The sequence below is a fragment of the Vombatus ursinus genome, unplaced genomic scaffold, assembly GCF_900497805.2.
Source record: "Vombatus ursinus unplaced genomic scaffold, bare-nosed wombat genome assembly UNPS02010548.1, whole genome shotgun sequence".
Lineage (NCBI taxonomy): Eukaryota > Metazoa > Chordata > Mammalia > Diprotodontia > Vombatidae > Vombatus > Vombatus ursinus.
In genome coordinates, this window is record NW_020950326.1 from 6,450,984 (window position 1) to 6,469,598 (window position 18,615).

The following is an 18,615-nucleotide window of genomic DNA, read 5'->3' on the forward strand; positions in this document are numbered from 1 at the left end:
AAATATATAATATACTGAGAAATTTCTCTTCTAAGCATTTTTTCATTTAGTCAACTTGATTTCACATTTACAGTTAGTATTACTTCTCCAATATAAGCTATAAGTTGACAATATAGGTGTTAAATTTTTTCATCAGAGCTTTTTTAAATGAAAACCACTGATGAAAAGAAAAACAATATTGTGCTGACTCGTCTTTGTTCTTGACTTTTTTATCCCTATAAGAATATGAGCAAAATATATTTCAAGAGAAAAAGGTAATTTATTTTGGCCTTAAGAATTAGATACATCGTATTTAGATAGCAAACATAATCTTAAATAGTGTTTTATTATATTTGGAAAATAATGGCTATAAATCTGTCTCATTTAAGAGCACATAAAAGTATTAATCTTACAAAATACAGTTTTTGTGAAATGGCAGAGGTAGTAACATAAACTTTAAAATGATATTTAAGATGTTCACAGCATAAAACTAAGTATAAAAGAGAAGAGTTTTTGTTGAATTTCTCCTTACATAATATACATTTAAATAGCTATGTAAAAAGTTGAGAATAAAACAACAAATTTATTAATTATTAACTTTTTTAACACATACATAGTGTTAATTTTTATGCAGCTCATATATTTTTATCAAAGGCATTTTGGCCAAAATGTTAGCTTCTACCTTTACATTTTTAAGAAACAATCCATTAGGGACATGTAGGTGGTGCAGTAGATAGAGCACCAGCCCTGGGGTTGGGAGGACCCAAGTTCAAATCCAGCCTCAGACACTTACTAGCTGTGTGACCCTAGGCAAGTCACTTAACCCCAATTGCCTCAGAAAAGAAGAACCCATTAATCTGCATGAAGGTCATATTGCTATTGATTTCTATTTAAGATGTCTGTATACTTTTCAAAAATTTTTCCCTTTTTTAAAGAAAGTTATCTAATGCAGATCTTTGTCATATTGGAATTTTACATTTTTTTTTTTTGTGGAAGTTGTTTTTTTTCAACAGGTGGAGATATAACTCCAGACTTCTGGTTTAGATACCAGAAGAAACAAGTCAAAATTGTACATAAATATAGAAGATATTCAACACCAACCACGTGTCCAAGTATATCTACTCTTTCCATTACCCTGCACTAATAAAGCTGAGAATTCTCAGCCCTGATTTTGAGACACACTAACCATACTAATGTGTGTCTCCTGCTCATTTCTCTTATCTCTCTCTCTCTCTGTCTCACACACACACACACACACACACACACCCCTCTTTTGGGTCTAGGAGACTGTGGTCTTTTTAACAAATGTTAACCCTCCTGGAAAGGCTTGTACCTTATTAGCTCACACTTTACCAACTAACTTTAAAGGAATGAACAGAAATGAAATCTAAGATCCGTGACCTGGGAGGAGAGGGAGTGATGGGGAAAAGTGGAAGAAGGCTATCAGGAGAAAAGAAAGGATCACTGATGTGAGAAGAGGTTGCCAAAGATAAAATTTGTCACTTTCTACAACCCAGGAACTATCTGTCAATAGTCTGGAAATAGTCTGAGTTGACTCCTGCCACAGAACAGTGATTCCCAGTCTGTAGGGCAGGGATTCTTAACTTTTTTAGTGTGTCATGGACTCCTTTGACAGTCTGATGAAGCCCATGGACCCCTTCTCAGAATAATGTTTTTAAATGTGTAAACACATATTATTACAAAGTAAATAATTACATTTACATTCTCAAAACATATTTTTAAACACAAGTTCGCAGACCCAGATTAAGACTGCTCCAGGGTATGTTCTGTTATTTGAAAGGATAGCACAAAATTGTCAAAACAAATTTAAGAGATAACTGGAGAAAACTTTTGGCAGAAAGTAGAGTTTACTTGAAACTTAGCCAGGAGATAGAATTCAAGGCATGGAAGGCAACAAGTGAAAATATATAGAGAAGGGAGGTGTTGCGTCTTCCTTCAAGAACAGTAAAGAGGTCAGTATCACTGGATCATAAAGTATGTGAAGGGGAATAAGGTATATGAAGCCTAGAAATCTTGATTGGAAGGGCCCTGATTATGAAGAACTTTAAAAATTAAACAGGATTTCATATTTATCCTGGTGGTAATAGGAAATCACTGTTGTTTATTGAATAAGGAAATGACATGGTCAGACCTATACTTTTGAAAGATCACTTTGAAGCACAGGGACTCCAACCACCAGGTTCTTGGAATTGTCCAGTTTTGAGGTGATAAGGACCTGGTCCAACAGTGATAGCAGTACTAAAGGAGAGAAGGGGGTGTGTAAGAGATATTGTGAAGGTAGAATCGACAGGACTTGGCAAAAAAATGTATTAGGGGGAGGGGAAATGTGTGAGAGAGTGAGGGATTGAGGATATTAGCCTTAGTGAATGGAAAGATGGTACTGCCCTCAGTAGTAATAGGGAAGAGAGAAAAAGAGTAGAGTTGGGGGGTGGGAGGGGATAATGAGCTCAGTTATGAATATATTGAGTTTAAAATGTCCGTAGGACATCCACCTTAAGATGTCCTTATAGGCAATTGGGTTTGTAAGACTAGAAGTCAGGGAAGAGGTTAGGGCTAGGTAAATAGATCTGAGCATCCTGTGCATTGAAATGATTATTAAAACCATGGAAACTGATGAGATCACCAGGCAAAATGAACAGTGTAAAGAGAGCAGAGAAAGCAGAACAGGACTGAGCCTTGGGAGACACCCACAATTAGTAGACATAATATAGATGATGATCCAAAAAAGCTAGGAGAATCAAGAGAGAGAGATCATTGTCACAAAAACCTAAAGAGAAGAAAGTATCAGAGACAAGAGAGTGATTTGGCAGTGTAAGAGGTTAGAGAGAGGGCAAGAAGGATGAAGACTGAGAAAAGGCCATTATATTTGCAATTAAAAGATCATTAGTAACTTTAGAGAGCTGTTTCTCTTGAATGACAAGTATGAGTTCCGAAGACAGGCTAAAGAGAACTAAGAGTAAGAGGAAAGGAAATGGAAGCACCAATTGTAGGCAGCCTTAAGTAGTTTAGACATGAAAGGGAGGGGAAATACAAAACAATCACTAATTGGGGTGGCTGAGTCAAGTGAGGTTTTTTTTTGAGGCTGAGTGAAACCTGGATGTCATTGTAGGCAGCAAGGAAGTAGCCATTAAACAAGGAGTGATGAAATGCAAATCTCTTGTACATGTAGAAGAGTTTACTTTTGCAAATAGAAGGGCCACCTCTTCATAGAGATGGGTGAAAGAGGAGAGAGTGGGAAAAGAGATCTGAGTGAGATGAGGAGGATGGGGAAAGAGAAAGATCTTAGACAATGGCTTCAATTTTCTCTGTGAAATATGAGGCAAGTTTCTCATATTTTTAGGAGGGTGTTGGGAGAAAGAGCCATAATTGGTTTGAGAAGGGATGAAAAGGTTTGGAGAAAACTTTGTGGTGAATGGGATAGTGAATCATTTATGGAGGATTGCCTTACCACAGTTAGGGCCAGTATACATGTTTTCATTTTCTCCAGTTTGATTCATCAGTGTATGACTAGGAATGAAAGCAGAAGATAATGAGAGTAATCTAAGACTAAGGCTTGGCAAGACAAGATTGATAATAGGATAAAGGGGAAAGGAACTCAAGATTCTTAAGTGGATGGTATAGAGTTGAACTTGTTGACTAACTGTTCAAGATGGGGAAGGGAGGAGAGTGTAGCCAGTATAAAGTGATGCTCTGGGTAAGAACTAGACCTGGGAGGGTGGGAGAAGGGAAAAGTGATTCTCTGGGAAAGAACTAGGGCTGGGGGGTGGGGTGGGAGGGAGGATGATAAGATGTCACAGTGAAGACAAAGAACGCTGAAAAATACTGAAAACATTCATTTCTTGCATGTAATTACTTCAGAGAATATTTCATTCATGTGAAAGAAATACTATGATTTCATTTAAGGTTTGGTTAGGTAAACTAGATCTTGTGTTATAATTTTAGCCATTTCCTATTATTTTTGCAGATCCCCAAGTAAACCTTTGGCACGGAAATTAATGGATTGGGAAGTAGTGAGTAGGAATTCATTATCTGATGAAAGATTAGAAACACAAAGTTTACCATCACGCTCTCCACCTGGAACACCAAATCAGTAAGTAAAATAGGACCTCAGGATTGCATTAGTATGAACCTATTTATGAATGCTATCCAGCTCCCAAAGTACAATGTAGGACTACAATTTTAGCTAATCATACTGTATATTTATCATTGCATAAATCATCTGCTCTGGCTCCATAGTTCCCATTCTGTCATTAATAGGTGAAAAAGACTCTTATCCTTTCTAATATAATTGAGTTAACACCGTTGGTGACCAACTACCTACCACTAGAGCTCAAGGCTTTACTTGGTAGAACTGCAAGTTAGTTGATGTTGTCATGCCCTCTCTCTCCTAGGGAAAGGCAATCAGCTGTCAGCAGCTCCCATTATCGGTATCCTACTGCCCCTACTCAAAAGTGATCTCATAGCTTCAGAATAATTAAGAATCTCTTTTTAAAAGCTTGGGAAATCAAGGGGCAGCTTGGTGGCACAGTGTATAAAGCACTAGCCTTAGATTCAGGAGGACCTGAGTTCAAATGCGGCCTCAGACACATAACACTTAGTAGCTGTGTGACCCTGAGCAAGTCACTTAACCCTATTGCCTAGCCAAAAAAAAAAAAAAAAGAAAGACACACACCTGTGATGTTATTGGTCCTGTTCAAAAACAAAGGATGAACGAAAAGCTTGGGAAATCTGACTTACACTCTTCAAATTACCCCCAGCTCCTCACTGTCTTCATTATTATAAACTTTCTAAGATGAGTTTCTGCCCTATGAAAGTCAAACTTTAATTTTTGTTATCATTTGTACATACACCCCCCCACACACACACACACACACATGCATCTGGATAATGATCAAGCCATTGAAACTTCATATAACAACAACATTAAAAAAAAAAAGTTTGAGCCACCTTAAAGGAAAATGCTTACACTTCTTCTACACACAGAGTCACGTTTTCACAATGTTGGATTCACTCAAAAAAGTGAGGGATGGGATGGAGAGAGGGGAGCTGAGCCACACAGTTTTGAAACTGTATACATATGTATATGTACATACACACATATAATAAAAATATTTAATAAGTAGAAGTTTAAAACATCAGTGATATAATAACATGTTCATTTCAGTTATTGATGTAAGTACTAAGAAAATGAAACCAGCAATATCCAAAAAAGCTTTTGCACACTTAGAATCTTTAACTTTTTAAAAGAAAACTTTTTGGTATAACTTCACAGTTTAGAAAAATTTTCAAATTAAAAGTTAAAAAAATTTTTATGCAACTTTTATTTAGTCGCAACTCTGCATTTACACAAGAGGGAACCCGACTACGACCATCTTCAGTTGGACACCTGGTAGACCACATAGTCCACACCTCTCCAAGTGAAGTTTTTGTGAATCACAGATCTCCATCATCAACACAGGCTAATAGCATCATTCTGGAATCATCACCGTAAGTTCTTAATTTATTCAGTTTTTTCACCAGTATTTTCTTTAGTGTTTCAAATTCTGTAAGTTAAGTAGCATTAAAATTGAAGTTACCTAAATGTACAGTTTAATTTACATATTACTTGATATTTATAGAAACTGTGTACCTCATATGAGTTTGTATGTCAGGGTTCATATTACTACAGAATTTGTAATTTTTCTGTCATTTCATTGACACAGATTGCATCTGAATAATGATTAACCACTCCTGTGTGTTTCTGGGCATAAAGCAGCACAAAGGGGAGAAGTAGCCAGAGTAAAGGAGCTCTACTCTTTTTATAAGCGTCAGACGGTGGAAAGAGTTGTGTCAGAAAAGTGTTCAGTAGCCAAGGAAAATAGGAGGAAGTGGTCTTCTCACTCCACCTTGAGAAGAATCAGTTATTCAGAATATTTAGACTTAATACATAAGTAAATATATCTAGCCATTCCTATATGATCATAAAACCTTGTATATGCTGACCCAATACAATTACCTCTTCAACCTGTGCTCTAATACAGTCACACCTACATATCACAAAATTTAAATACTAATTTACTAACTCATATTATATATCATCAACACAGACTAAGAGTGTTCCGGAATCAGCATAAATTCTTAATCCATGTCTATGAAAAAGAGTGCAGAGAGTCCTTGAGGAGGAGAATGGAAAGGCTTGATTTGTGCTTTAGGAAAATCAGTGTGGCAGCTGTGTGGGTAAGAGGATCAAGATGGAAGAGTTAAGGCAAGTAGACAAATGAAGAGATTATTGTAACTGTCCAGGAGAGGTGAAATGATAAGTACCTTTGTCACTTGGGGTGGAAGCCAGAGTAAAGAAATGGAGCAGTTATAAGAGATTTTTGTAATGGTTACATTCCTGATCTCATGAGCTCCCATGGGTTCATCTATGGCTCTATGCAGATAATGCCAAGATTGGTATATTTAGTCTTGAGTCTGTGTCATGAGCTCTAGTCCCAAGGCCCAACAGTATTTGGCAATTTCCATCTGTTTGTTCTGTAGGTGTCTTAAACTCAGCATTTCTAAATGAGAATTCCTAACTTTTTTACCTTTACTCCCAAACCCTCCCTTCTCTGCCTAATTTTCTTATTTCTATTAAATACACCACCATCTTTTGAGGACCACAGGTTTACAACCTAGGAACCATGCTTAATTCTTCCCTTTCCTTCTGTATAGACACCAAGGTTAATCAAGTTTCAAGAAGAATTAGGAAGCAAAACTATTATAGTTGGAGATCTCAATGTTCATTTCTTCAGACCTAAACAAATTAACAGAAGTTCAGCAATAAAGAAGGTCAGGACCCAAATTAGATTTGATTATGTGCTACAACATATAAACCTCATAAATGCAGAAATACTAAAGACATCTTTCAGTTATTATAGTGAAGTAAAAATTATAATCAGCAAAGATCATTTGAAGAAAGCACTAAAACTTAAGTGGAAAGTAAAGAATTTAATCTTATAACATGTTAGCAAAATGTCTGTAAATTTAATTCAACAAGATCTGTCACATGCCTATGATTTGCAAAGTTCTTTCTTTAGAACCCGATGCTCTCCCTCAGTCTGAGTACTATGAAAGTAACTTGGGTTTTGTTTATTCGATTTTTAATGCAAGAACCTATTTGAACTTCAAATAAGAAGCATAATGATATAGTGGAAAGAATTCTGGACTTGTGTTCAAACCCCTACTCTGACATTCACTGGGTGACCATGGAAAAGTTATTCTAAGTCTCCTTTCCTGAGTGTAAAGTGGGGTGATTGTACTCCATCACAGTGTTACAGTGATCAAATGAATTAATAAATGTAAAAGCTCAAAGTGCTATATATAGTAAATTATTATTACTAATTACTTTATTCCCTCAAAGTAAAGCAATATCTTTTTTTGGGAGGGAGTAATTAGGGTTAAATGACTTGCCCAGGGTCATACAGATAGTAAGCATCTGAGACTGAATTGAACTCTGGTCCTCCTGACTCCAGGGCCTGACTCCATTGCTCTATCCACTGCACCACCAAGCTGCCCTAAGCAAGTTCAAACATTACTGACCTTACTACTAATTTAATACTAACAGCTTGTGTGCTACAGACTGTTTTTCTGTAGTATTCTGCGCATATTATTTTGAGGAACTCAAATATGTAACAAGAAATGTGTGAATTCCATAGCTTTGTGAATTCCTAGAGGGCAGAGTGATTTTTATTTTTGTCTTTGTATCCCTGGCACTTAGCATAATGGTTTACATATAAATCCCTGTTGAATTGAGTTGAATTCCTTAAGGTTTATCCTTTTGCTAAATCTGAAAAGAATGCAAACAAATTATTACATAAAGGATAGGATAATACACCAAAAGGAGAATATCTGAATCGCCTAGGACATTTGGTTACTGATGAGGCCAGGGTTCAATTCCTTTACATGCCACCTAGTTTTACATAGGGAAGGACTAACTTTACCTTTAATTCCAACACATTATTCCCTCTTAACAATTTCTCAGATCAGGAGCTAATAAGTACATTGTAAATAAATTCATTTACTTTACTAACATTTATTAAATTCCTATGTTATGAAAGTACTCAGTTCAGTTATATTTCACTTCATTTATAAGTTTAAATTTTATTTTGAAACAGTATTTTAGATTTATGTGCAGTGTCTTTCAAGGAATTCTAATTTGCCTCATAATAGCCATATTTATATGGTACTTAGTTTACAGAATACTTTCTGTATAACCATGAAAGAAGTAGCAATAATAATACCTGACATTTAGATTTATAATTTACAGGGTGCGTTTTACCCAGTAGCTTTGTGATGTAGGTAGTGCAAGTCCTATCCTTGTTTTACACATAAAGAAATTGAGACTGAGGGAGTTTGAGTGAATTGGTCAGTTTCATAGCTATTAAGCAGCAAAACTGGAACTTCTAACTTAAAGTCTAATTAGCTCAATCCATTATACCAGGTTATCTTTATTGTGTTTATGTATAATTTCAATCTTGTGGTATTTTCAGAAGTAGAGAAGTGGTTCAGGTTTTACAGATAAAAAAAATAAAGCATTAAATATTGTGATTTAAGATCATGTCACACAAAGGTAGTAAAAATGAAACCAGAACATGGGTCTTTTGATTCCAGATTTAGTATTCTTTTCACTAACTTATACTTCCTTCCTTTGCATACTTTGGGAGTGTTGGAAAAGGGAGATGATGATGGATGGATGGATGGATGGATGGAAGAGAAAGTTCATAGTCAACCTTTCATTTGTTTGGTTAAACAAAGAATCAGATAGGTGATTTCTTGTTTTACTTAAAGATATCTATAGTAGATAAGTTTAATGAAACATTGCATTAGTAATGATTACCATATTACCTCTAGCACTTCATTCTAAATATTACTGAGATCTGTCATTTCCTTTCTTGTCCTGTGACTACTTGAACAGCAAGTTAGAATGTTTCAGTTTGTAATTTATTGAAATAATCCACAGCATGAATTAATTTAAAAATACTTAAGTGTTTGTTTCAATAAAATCACACTACAAATATTAACATATTCCTATGAGTATGTAAGAAAGATCACTGTTTCTGTAACAAAACAAAAAAGAACCAACATTTCTCTTGTTACGGAGGAAGTTGGAAAGGAATCTGTAGACAGTCAAGTCTCAGCTAAAATCCCACCTTCTATAGGAAGCCTTTCCATATCCTTAATACCAGTGCCTTTCTTCTGTTGTATATTCCCAATTGATCTACTCTCTTTCATACGTAGTTGTTTACATGTTGTATCCCTCATTAGATTGTGAGCTCTTTGAGAGCAGGAACTATCTTTTGCTTTTCTTTTTCTCCCCAGAGTTTAGCACAGCACCTGGCACGTAATAGGCACTTAATAAAGGTTTGTTGATTGTAGACTGTGATGCATATTATTGAGAGCAATAACCCATAAAACTGCTTTGATTGAAGACCAAATTGCTTGGACTGCTGTTATTTACTCATTCATAGGGAAATTCAAAGCTGACTAGACACCTATAAAAGAAAATGAGTTTTGCCCATTGATAGATTGTCAGTTAACACAATTCATTATGCTAATATATTGCAGTACATTATGGTGTTGCATCTATTTTTACAGAGTGAAAACCCAAATATAAAAGCCGAACATCTTGAACCATTTAAAGATATTTTTCTTCTTTTATATCTCCACCTTCCTTACAATCAAGAGTTATTATGTAATAAGGTACATAATACTTGGTCTGTAACTTTTATAGTATAGATAAATATGTTTTCTTTTAAAAAATTAAAGATTCTAAGTATGCAAATTTTTTTTGGATTTTCCTGGTTTCATTTGCTTAATACTTATATCAATAACTGAAATGAACATGTTATTAAATAACTGACATTTTAAACTTTCTACTTTTAAAATATTTTTATTATATGTGTGTATGTATATAGTTTCAAAATTGTGTTGCTCAGCTCCCCATCCCTCCCTCACTTTTTTGAGTAAATCTAACATTCTGAAAATTCTACACTCTATGTGTAGAAGAATTGTAAGCATTTTCCTTTAAGGTGGCTCAAACATTTTTTGCTATTGTTGTTATATGAAGTTTCAGTGGCTTGGTTATTATCCAGATGCAGCTCTGGGGTGTGTGTGTGTGTGTGTGTGTGTGTGTACAAATGATAACAAAAATTTTGTGTTGGTAAATATTGTGTAACACACCTTTCGAGTCCTATTTAACTCAAATAAAATAGTATTTCACCTTACCCATAGAAGTATACTAGCTACATATTAACCAATATATAAATGAATGCCTGTCTGAAATTTCAATTGAGTTCAGAATGTTTGTGTAGTAGAATGTATCGACACAAAAAACACAGTAATTTAATTTATGATGAAGGGGATGGTTTCAGAAAAACCCAGAAAGACTTTTAAGACATGATGCAAAGTGAAGTAAACAGAACCAGAACAGTTTATGCAACGACATTGTAGAGACAAACACTATTGAAAGACTTATTTATAGTTATTTTCAGAAAATAAAATTCTGAATTTAATAAACACCAATAAAAGAATGTTTCCGTCACTTTCAAAATTGTTTCTCTTGTCTGTTTCCCTCTGAACTTGTATTCTATTCTGTGTTTTTTGAAGATGGCTTTAGTTTTTCGGGTCTTTTTTTTTTTTTTTTGGCAACGTTCTTTCTGGCTCCCCCCTTTCTCTGCAAATCCTTTTTCCACAAATAAAAGGAGAAAATCACAGTGTTTGTAACAAATAAGCATGGTCAGACAAAGCAAATTCAAATATATTCACCGTGTCCCAAATGTATATTTTATACTTCATTTTGTGTCCATCACACTTCTCTTAGGAAGGTAGTGGCTAGCACAACTCATCAAAGGTTGATCATTGAATCACGGCATTGCTCATAATTGTTAAGTCTTTCCAAGTTGTGTTTGTTTTTACAATAAAAAAATGTATTTCCTTTTCAGCTCAGAATTCTCTCCCTCCTATTTACCCCGTCTCTGTATTGAGAAAGCAAGAAAAAGCAAACCTTTCCAAATGTGTGTCTTGTCAAGCAAAACAAATTCCTGCATTAGCCATGTTTTCTCCAACCCCCATTCCCAATATCCAAGTCATCAACAGCCATTTGAAAAAAATGTTCTAAATCTTTATGCAAACCATTCTAACTAAATTAAAAGTTTAAGTACAATGAGATGGTTTATAGTATCCTTTTTTCCTTCTAGTGCTATGTACTGTCTTTGATGTAAATAACATTTATCCATAAATATAAAATACCTCTTCAGTTATTTTTACTGGATTACTTGCTGACATAATTTGTCAGCTGTTGGTTTGGTTTGAACTACAGAGGCCAGGTAGTAGTCTTGATGAGTTCTTGGCTCTCCTATTGTGGACTTGAGCTTAGCCTTACCCTCATAGTCTCTTACCTTATTGTCCAGCGCTCTGACCCAGGACAGCTCCTGAAACCATAGTATTCTATCGTCTTGAGGAGCCCTATGATGCTATACTTTTTCCCTTTCCCACTGTCTATGAGTTTTAGATTCTTGGTCCTAGGCTTAGTTACCCATTTCTGGTGATGAATATTAGGGATCCTAGATTGTGAAACTTCCAACCACAGAGAGTAAAGAGAAAGTAAGCCACTGTTATAACAGCTTATCAGGTTAATTTCGGAGCTGTGGAGTCTTCAGAAAGCCTTGCCATGTGTCTTTTGTTCAAGGGGAATTTCATTCTTGGCTTTTATGTGTCTTTTGAGCTCATTTGTATTTTATTGACCTTAGAAATATAAATTAATACAGTACTGAATTTGACATGTATACATTTACATTTTTTGTATTTCAACATAAATTAACTTGAATTAACAAGTTAAAATTTGAAAGACTCTCTATTAGCCTTGTCTGAGGCATGAGGTTAAATACAAATAAGGTATAGAGGCAGCCAAAGGCAAATAAAGATAGTGGATAGAGCTCTAGGCCTCATGTCAGGAAGACCCAGACTTAAATCTAGCTTTAGATTGACCAGATTGGATTCAGATAATCCAGTTTACTAGCTATGTGACGCAGGGCAAGTCACTCTGAATCTGTCTGTCTCAGTTTCCTCAACTGTAAAATATAACATAAGAGCACCTACGTCCCAGGGTGGTTGTGAGGATCCAAGGAGATGATATTTATAAAGAACTTAACACTGTGCCAGGTACATAGCAGTCATTTAATAAATGCTTATTTCCTTCCTTCCTTCTTTCTTTCCTTAGTCTTTATTGCAGGAGAACATCTCAAAATGAGAGGTGTTTTAAAAGAGCAGCCTCTTTTCCAAGGACTATTTTATTAATGTATTCCCAAATGTGAATACTTTAACTTAAATCAAAATTAATCTCAAATCTTATAGGATAAGACTTTACCTTCAGAGAGCCTAAAGCCTTGTCCTTTAAAAATATATCAGGAAAAACCCCATAAAATAAAATTGAGTGTTACATAATTAAAATATCCATTCTTGACCCAGAAAACCAATGTGGAAATTCACTTCCTTCATTTCATTAAGGAGGCAGAGTACTGTGACTGTGCAATGTAGTGCCAGTTGGGAAGTGGCCAGACAAATTATGTCATATAATGGAATGGGATACAATTAAGCTGTAAGGAGTCAGGTCAACAATATTTATTGAGATAAATTGGAGATGATCTTAGAAAGAAGGAGTTAGCTTTAAGGGGGACTGGAAAGGGTTTCTTGCAGAGAGTGGTATTTTTATCTGAGGTAAAGGCAGATGCGGAAGCCAGGAGGTAGAGTTGAGCAGAAAGAGATTCCAGGCATTACGTGCCTACTGTGTGCCAGGCACTATCCTGAGCCCTGGTGGTACAAAGAAGTGCCAGAGAGAGTCCCTGTTCTCAGGGAACTTACGAATTAAGGAAGGAAGACAACACATAAAAGAAGCTGAAAAGCGGTGAGGAGGTGAGAGTACTTGATACAAGGGTGTAATGGAGTCCTGTAGCCACGGTAAGAAATAATCTGAGGAGGTGTGAGTTACTAAATTGAGCTCATCTTGCAGAATGATGAGTTTTTGGAGGTCATTAAATTCAGGTCAGCCAGGTAGGAGATGATGAGGTGAATTCCCTGAATGCCTTCTTCAAACAGAGGGTCTGAGACGAGCTCCTTGAAGTCCATCCCCCCACCCTTTCCAACCAGAAGATGGGAAGGACCACAGAGGCAGAAGAGGAGAGGAAAGTGTAAGAAGACTGGAAAGGTAGGAAGGGCTTTAAAAACAAACAGGGCTTATCTGTTTGGTCTCACTTGTAATAGTGCACCACTGGAGTTTATTTAATGTGGACCTGATGGAAGGTGGACTGAAGTGAGGATAGACTTGAGACAGGGAGACTTTCCAGAACTCTTTTGTAGTACTTCAGGCTTGAGTTAATGAAAGCCTGCACTGAGGTAACGGCGGTGTCAGAAGAGAGGAGGCATGTGTGAGAGATACTACAAAGGTAAGATGTACAGAATTTGGCAAAAGATTGTGTTTATGGAGTGAGAGATGGGAGTTGAGGAAACCGGCAGTTTCAGAGAATCCTGGAAAGACTTGAGTGAGCTTTTATGGATAAAGACAAAACAACTTTGAAAGACTTAAGAATTCTGATCAATCCAGTGATCAATCATGATTCCAGAGGACTGGTTATGAACTGTGCTGTACACTTTGTGACAGAGATGATGTATTAAAGATGTACATTTGTAAATGTGATGTATTCAAAATGATATATGGGTTTTAAACAGGTACCATGTGGAATTCTGTTTTGGTGGCTATCCTTATTTGTTCAAGCGTTTTGTTTTTCTTTTAAATTGGAAACTGGAATGAAAAGAAGAGAAAATAAATGCTTGTTAATTGAAAAATAAAATGAGAAAAGAAACATGAAATTAGGATTTAACAGTTATTTTATGAGAACTCTGAGGAACTAGAAAGTTTTAACTGTGATTCAGGGGATACTTTTAACTGTGGTGGCTAAAGAGAAGACAGAAGCAAAAGGTCCAAGACAACATACTCCTAAGAAAACCAAGTTTAACCTAGTTTATGTTGCAGAGAAACATGAATTCTTGGAAAGAGATTTTAATTGATATAGTGAGAGAATTAAATAGTGAAGCTCTTTTTCCAGAAATGAGAAGTTGGCAGTTTTAATGGTTAAAGTTGACTTTGTGATCTTTCTCACAGCTGAGTAAATTATTGTTTTTATCTTTGTCTTATTGTTTGTTATACTGCTGAAATCCTTTTTTTCTTTTGCTTTGTTATGTCACTGGGCAAGGAAGAGGGAGAGAGGGCTTATCTTATATTCATAAATGAATGTGATGTAAATATAAATCAATAAAACTTTTAAAAATATGCAGTTTTTTTAATTGAAAATACTTTGCTTCCTTTTTATAAGTAAGTAAGATAGACCTGCTTAGGTAGTCTCCTATGCATCAAAGAAATTCATTCTTTAGGGCTGGGTTGCTTGGCCCTGCCTTCAAGTTCTTGGTAGGCCTTAACCTCCTTTCTAATTAGAGCCCCCCCCTCCCTCCAACCCTTACACTGCCTTACCTCATTGTTCTTCCCTAGTACACAATGTCTCATCACCCTATTACACTTGACAGATTTTTTACATTGGCCCCAAAATAGGAACCACTATTAGAACTGGCCTATTTAGTGATACTATTTTAAATCTGTTTTAATTCCCTTATTATAATTTTTAGTTTGCCTATAAAACTCATCCCTGGCTAAAGCAGACACAGATCAATTTTTTTAAAGTAAGCAGCAGAATGACTACGTGTTAAATGGAGAGACATTGCTTCTGTACAGATTACGCTGGTTTGTGAGTACCCTTTGAATATATATCTTAGAAACATAACTAATAACATCTGTTTGAGAAAAAAGTTTCATTTATTAGGGGCACATGTCAACATAACTGCTTAGGAATTTAGGGCATGAAAAGATGCAAATTTAATTGCTTTGTTTTGTTATACTGCAAGTAAATCAAGGGTTTGTTGCTAAAATTCAGGTTAACTAATCGGTCATTATATGTTACTTTTTCTCTTTTTTGGTCAATACCTGTACTTTCATTCGTGTGAGAAACTTGAGATAGGTAACTCCTCTGTAGCTTACAGTTCTTTTCTCTCAGTGCCTCAGGCAGCTCCTGAAGTAACTTCCCAGTTGTTCATCACACAGTTAGTATGTGTCAGATGCAGAATTTAAACCCAGGTCCTTGTAATTCCAAGGTCATCCCTCTATCCTCTATATAACATTGTAACTCATTACTTTGTATGCATGACTTTAATAAAAAAAAAGAAATAGCATTAAAATCATAAACTGCTCAGAAGGGGACCTTTGTTAGCATTATGTAGGCTATCCTAGAGACTTAGTTCTCTTCCTCAAAGACTTAGCTCCCTACTTCAGTCGCCAACCCTTGTAGAATCCTGTTTCACTCTGGGCAGTAGCCCAGACTTGCTCGCCTTTACCTAAACAAATTAGGAATGCTCTCTAAAACCAGGGCAGAAGGTACAGTAGTGCTTATTATGTTTTGCTATATTGATTTGTCCACCTATTCCATAGCTTGAGATCCTGTTCCATATCATAGCCTGAACTGTTATGTTCCTTCTTCCTTATACCTGTTATGAATCATAAACTGCGCTTTCTACTTGGATTTCATTCCTCTCAATAGCCTCCTCCCCAGCGGTTAATACGTGTCCTGCCTGTCTGTGCCCTTCAGGTTGTTTAGAACTAAATATAGACTCTAGATCAGTGGTGTCGAACTTAAATAGACACAAGGGCCACCAAACCACACATAAAGATCTCTGTGGGGGCATATTGACTTAGAAAATCACATGTTAATATTATCTATGTTTTATTGTATTTTAATACTTCCCAATTACATTTTAATCTGTTTTGGCCATGCTTAGGAGTGTTTGGGCTGTGTGGGGTCTTCCTGGCTGTGTGTTTGACAGTTCCGCTCTAAGTTACCTACTGTGACTCTCAGTATCATCTTCCAGACGAGCTTAATTCCCTTAGATTCTTTCTTACTTGGTTCTACCTTTAAGATAAACAGTACCCGCATACTCAATTTCTAAACTAATTGTTCTTCCCCCCACACCCACCCCATACCCACCTCTCTACTTATGACCTCTCTCCGGCATGTCACTAAATGATCTACCCACCAATCCAACCTCACTTTCTGTCCTGGACTCTTTTGACCTGTCCTGATATATAGCCTCTCATTACCTAGTGCTTACTATATTCCATGAATGTTTCTGTAGGTTCCAACTGGAATTATTTGAGTTAATCATACCAGCATATACTGTAGCATGAGCTCACAATCCAGTCAGCCAGTGAAATTTAGCCTAACAGTCTCCACAGGAAAAATGAAGTGGATGAAGAATGACTAATTGTCTAGACTCTAATATGCATTTGGATGGATATTCTTCAGCTTATGAACTTGGTCCAGCGTAGGCAGACATTGCAAATGGACAATGAGCTAGGCCTAGAAATGCAGAAAAATGAAAAGATTGAATTCTATTTGGAAATTTATACAGTGCTTTCAACCATCCCACACTGGTTAAACAACTATTTTTTTAACATCAATATTCTTTTACTCATTCTTTATGGCTATTAATCACAAATGCTGCAGTCTCTGAAGAATTAACATGATGGGTGACTCAGAAGAGAAATGGAAACATATGGTAGGTTCAAATAGGTTATAGCTTGTTACAAAAAAAAAGATTTGAAAGTAAAACGTTGCATAAAAGATATTATCTAAGAAATTATGATCATGATTTAGAGCAAGGACGGGGGCTGATAAATGGATAGCCTGAATGCAACACTGGTACTTATATATGTATTTTTTTAACTTAATTTTTTTTTTCAATTAACAAGTATTTTTTTTTTCTCTCAGTTTTCTTGTTCCTACATAAATTGTTCTCCTGGTTCTGTTCCCTTCACTTTGCTTCATTTCAAAAAGTCTTCCAGAGTTTCTCTGAATCCATTCCTTCTGTCATTTCTTATAGCATAATAGTATTCCGGTAAATTTATACACTGTAATCTGTTCAGCCATTTCTTAATTGGTAGGTACTCTCTTAGTTTCCAGTTCTTTGCTACAACAAAAATAACAGCTGTAACTATATTTGTACATTTAGGCCCTTTTCTTCTTTCTAGGCAACTAAGTAGCATAGTGGATTGGATAGTTCAGTCCCAGCCTTGGACATTTAATAAATGAGTGACCCTGAGTAGGTCACTTTGAATGTTTGCCTCAGTTTCCTCAATTGTAAAATGGGGATTATGATAGCACTTAACTCACAGGGTTATTATGAGGTTCACATGAGATATTTGTAAAGTACTTAGAACTATTCCTGACACATAGTAAATGCTTATTCTTTCTCCTCTCTTCCCCTTCCCTTTCTTTGGTAACTTTGGAATACTACCTATGTAATGTTAAAACATACAGAGAAAGGCTTCCATGTGGGCCACCTGTCATGGAATGATGGGACTATGTGAATAAGTGGACAATTAATGGGGGTACTCAAATAAAAATCGTCCAGAATGAGAAGGTGTGGATTGTTTGAAGGTTGCAACTTGGGAGGGAATACCTACATCAATGACCTTATGGAACTGGTGAAATATTGAAGCAGAAGAGTTCCTGACCATCTCCCCTCTAGCAAAGCGTCTCCCTGAGAGTGGCTATCACCATAGAGAGCACCAACCTCCATGTCAAAGTGGCTTATGAGATGGAGAAAGCATAGAACCTGTACATGCCAGGCTTGGTGAAGCTGTATTTAAAACTATGGCAAAGAGCAGAAATTGGATTACCTGGGATCAATAGTCATATCGAATTTATGATGTAATAGAACACTAGATTTAGGGACAAAAGATGGTTTTGAGGCCTAACTCAGCCAGTTAGTGGCCATTTGATTGTGGAAGTCACTTAACTAATCTGAGTCTGTTTCTTTATTCTTAAAATTAGAATGAGAAATGATTGTTTCTGCTAACTACCTCTGTATTGGGAGTAAAACCCTTTGTAAGGATCCAGGTACTATCCACATGTTAGCTTTTAAAATTTTATTTTGTTTAATGAATGTGCATTGCTATTTCAGACCCTGAGATAACTCTCCCTATTCAAACTCTTTTTCCCACCTGTTTTCTCATGCCCATCTTGAATTCTTGATCTCTCAAATATACTTTCTTGCTGGTTTCTCTACTTTATATATCTTGATCTTTGAATCTATATATTCTTGACAAGTCTTCTGCCTGTGTTCCTTGTTTGGATTCAACCTCTGAAACCTCTGGACCTACCTATTTATCTCTAAACCTTACCTGTGTCTTCTAGTTTGGCCTGATATTTTAGACCTTGACTTTGACTCTGACCTCAGAATTCTTGATTATTGCCCTTCCCCCTTGTTGCAAACTGGCTCCTCTAAAATACTAAGAATTAAGCAGAAGAGAGTAGAAAGTAGTTTAGAAGGGAGTCCATACAAACTGGGAATGTTACTATACTGTTAAATTAATATATACGTTTTAAAACTACATAATAGGAGTTCACAATTTCATATGTTCTTTTATGTATATTAAATTTTTTCATTTTTGTCAATTAAGTTCATAATAAAAAAGAGAATTTTAATTTTAAAATG

At 35.9% G+C, this 18,615-nt stretch overlaps 1 protein-coding gene across 3 annotated transcripts in view; it reads left to right on the forward strand.

Annotated features, from left to right (window-relative positions):
- Positions 1 to 18,615, forward strand: part of PTPN4 (protein tyrosine phosphatase, non-receptor type 4) — a 235,644-nt gene that overhangs the window by 177,597 nt on the left and 39,432 nt on the right. For all 3 annotated transcript variants that reach the window (XM_027854730.1, XM_027854728.1, XM_027854729.1), the window contains exons 14-15: positions 3,965 to 4,090; positions 5,329 to 5,487. In XM_027854730.1, the coding sequence (XP_027710531.1) occupies positions 3,965 to 4,090; positions 5,329 to 5,487 (285 nt within the window). The remainder of the gene's footprint in view (positions 1 to 3,964; positions 4,091 to 5,328; positions 5,488 to 18,615) is intronic.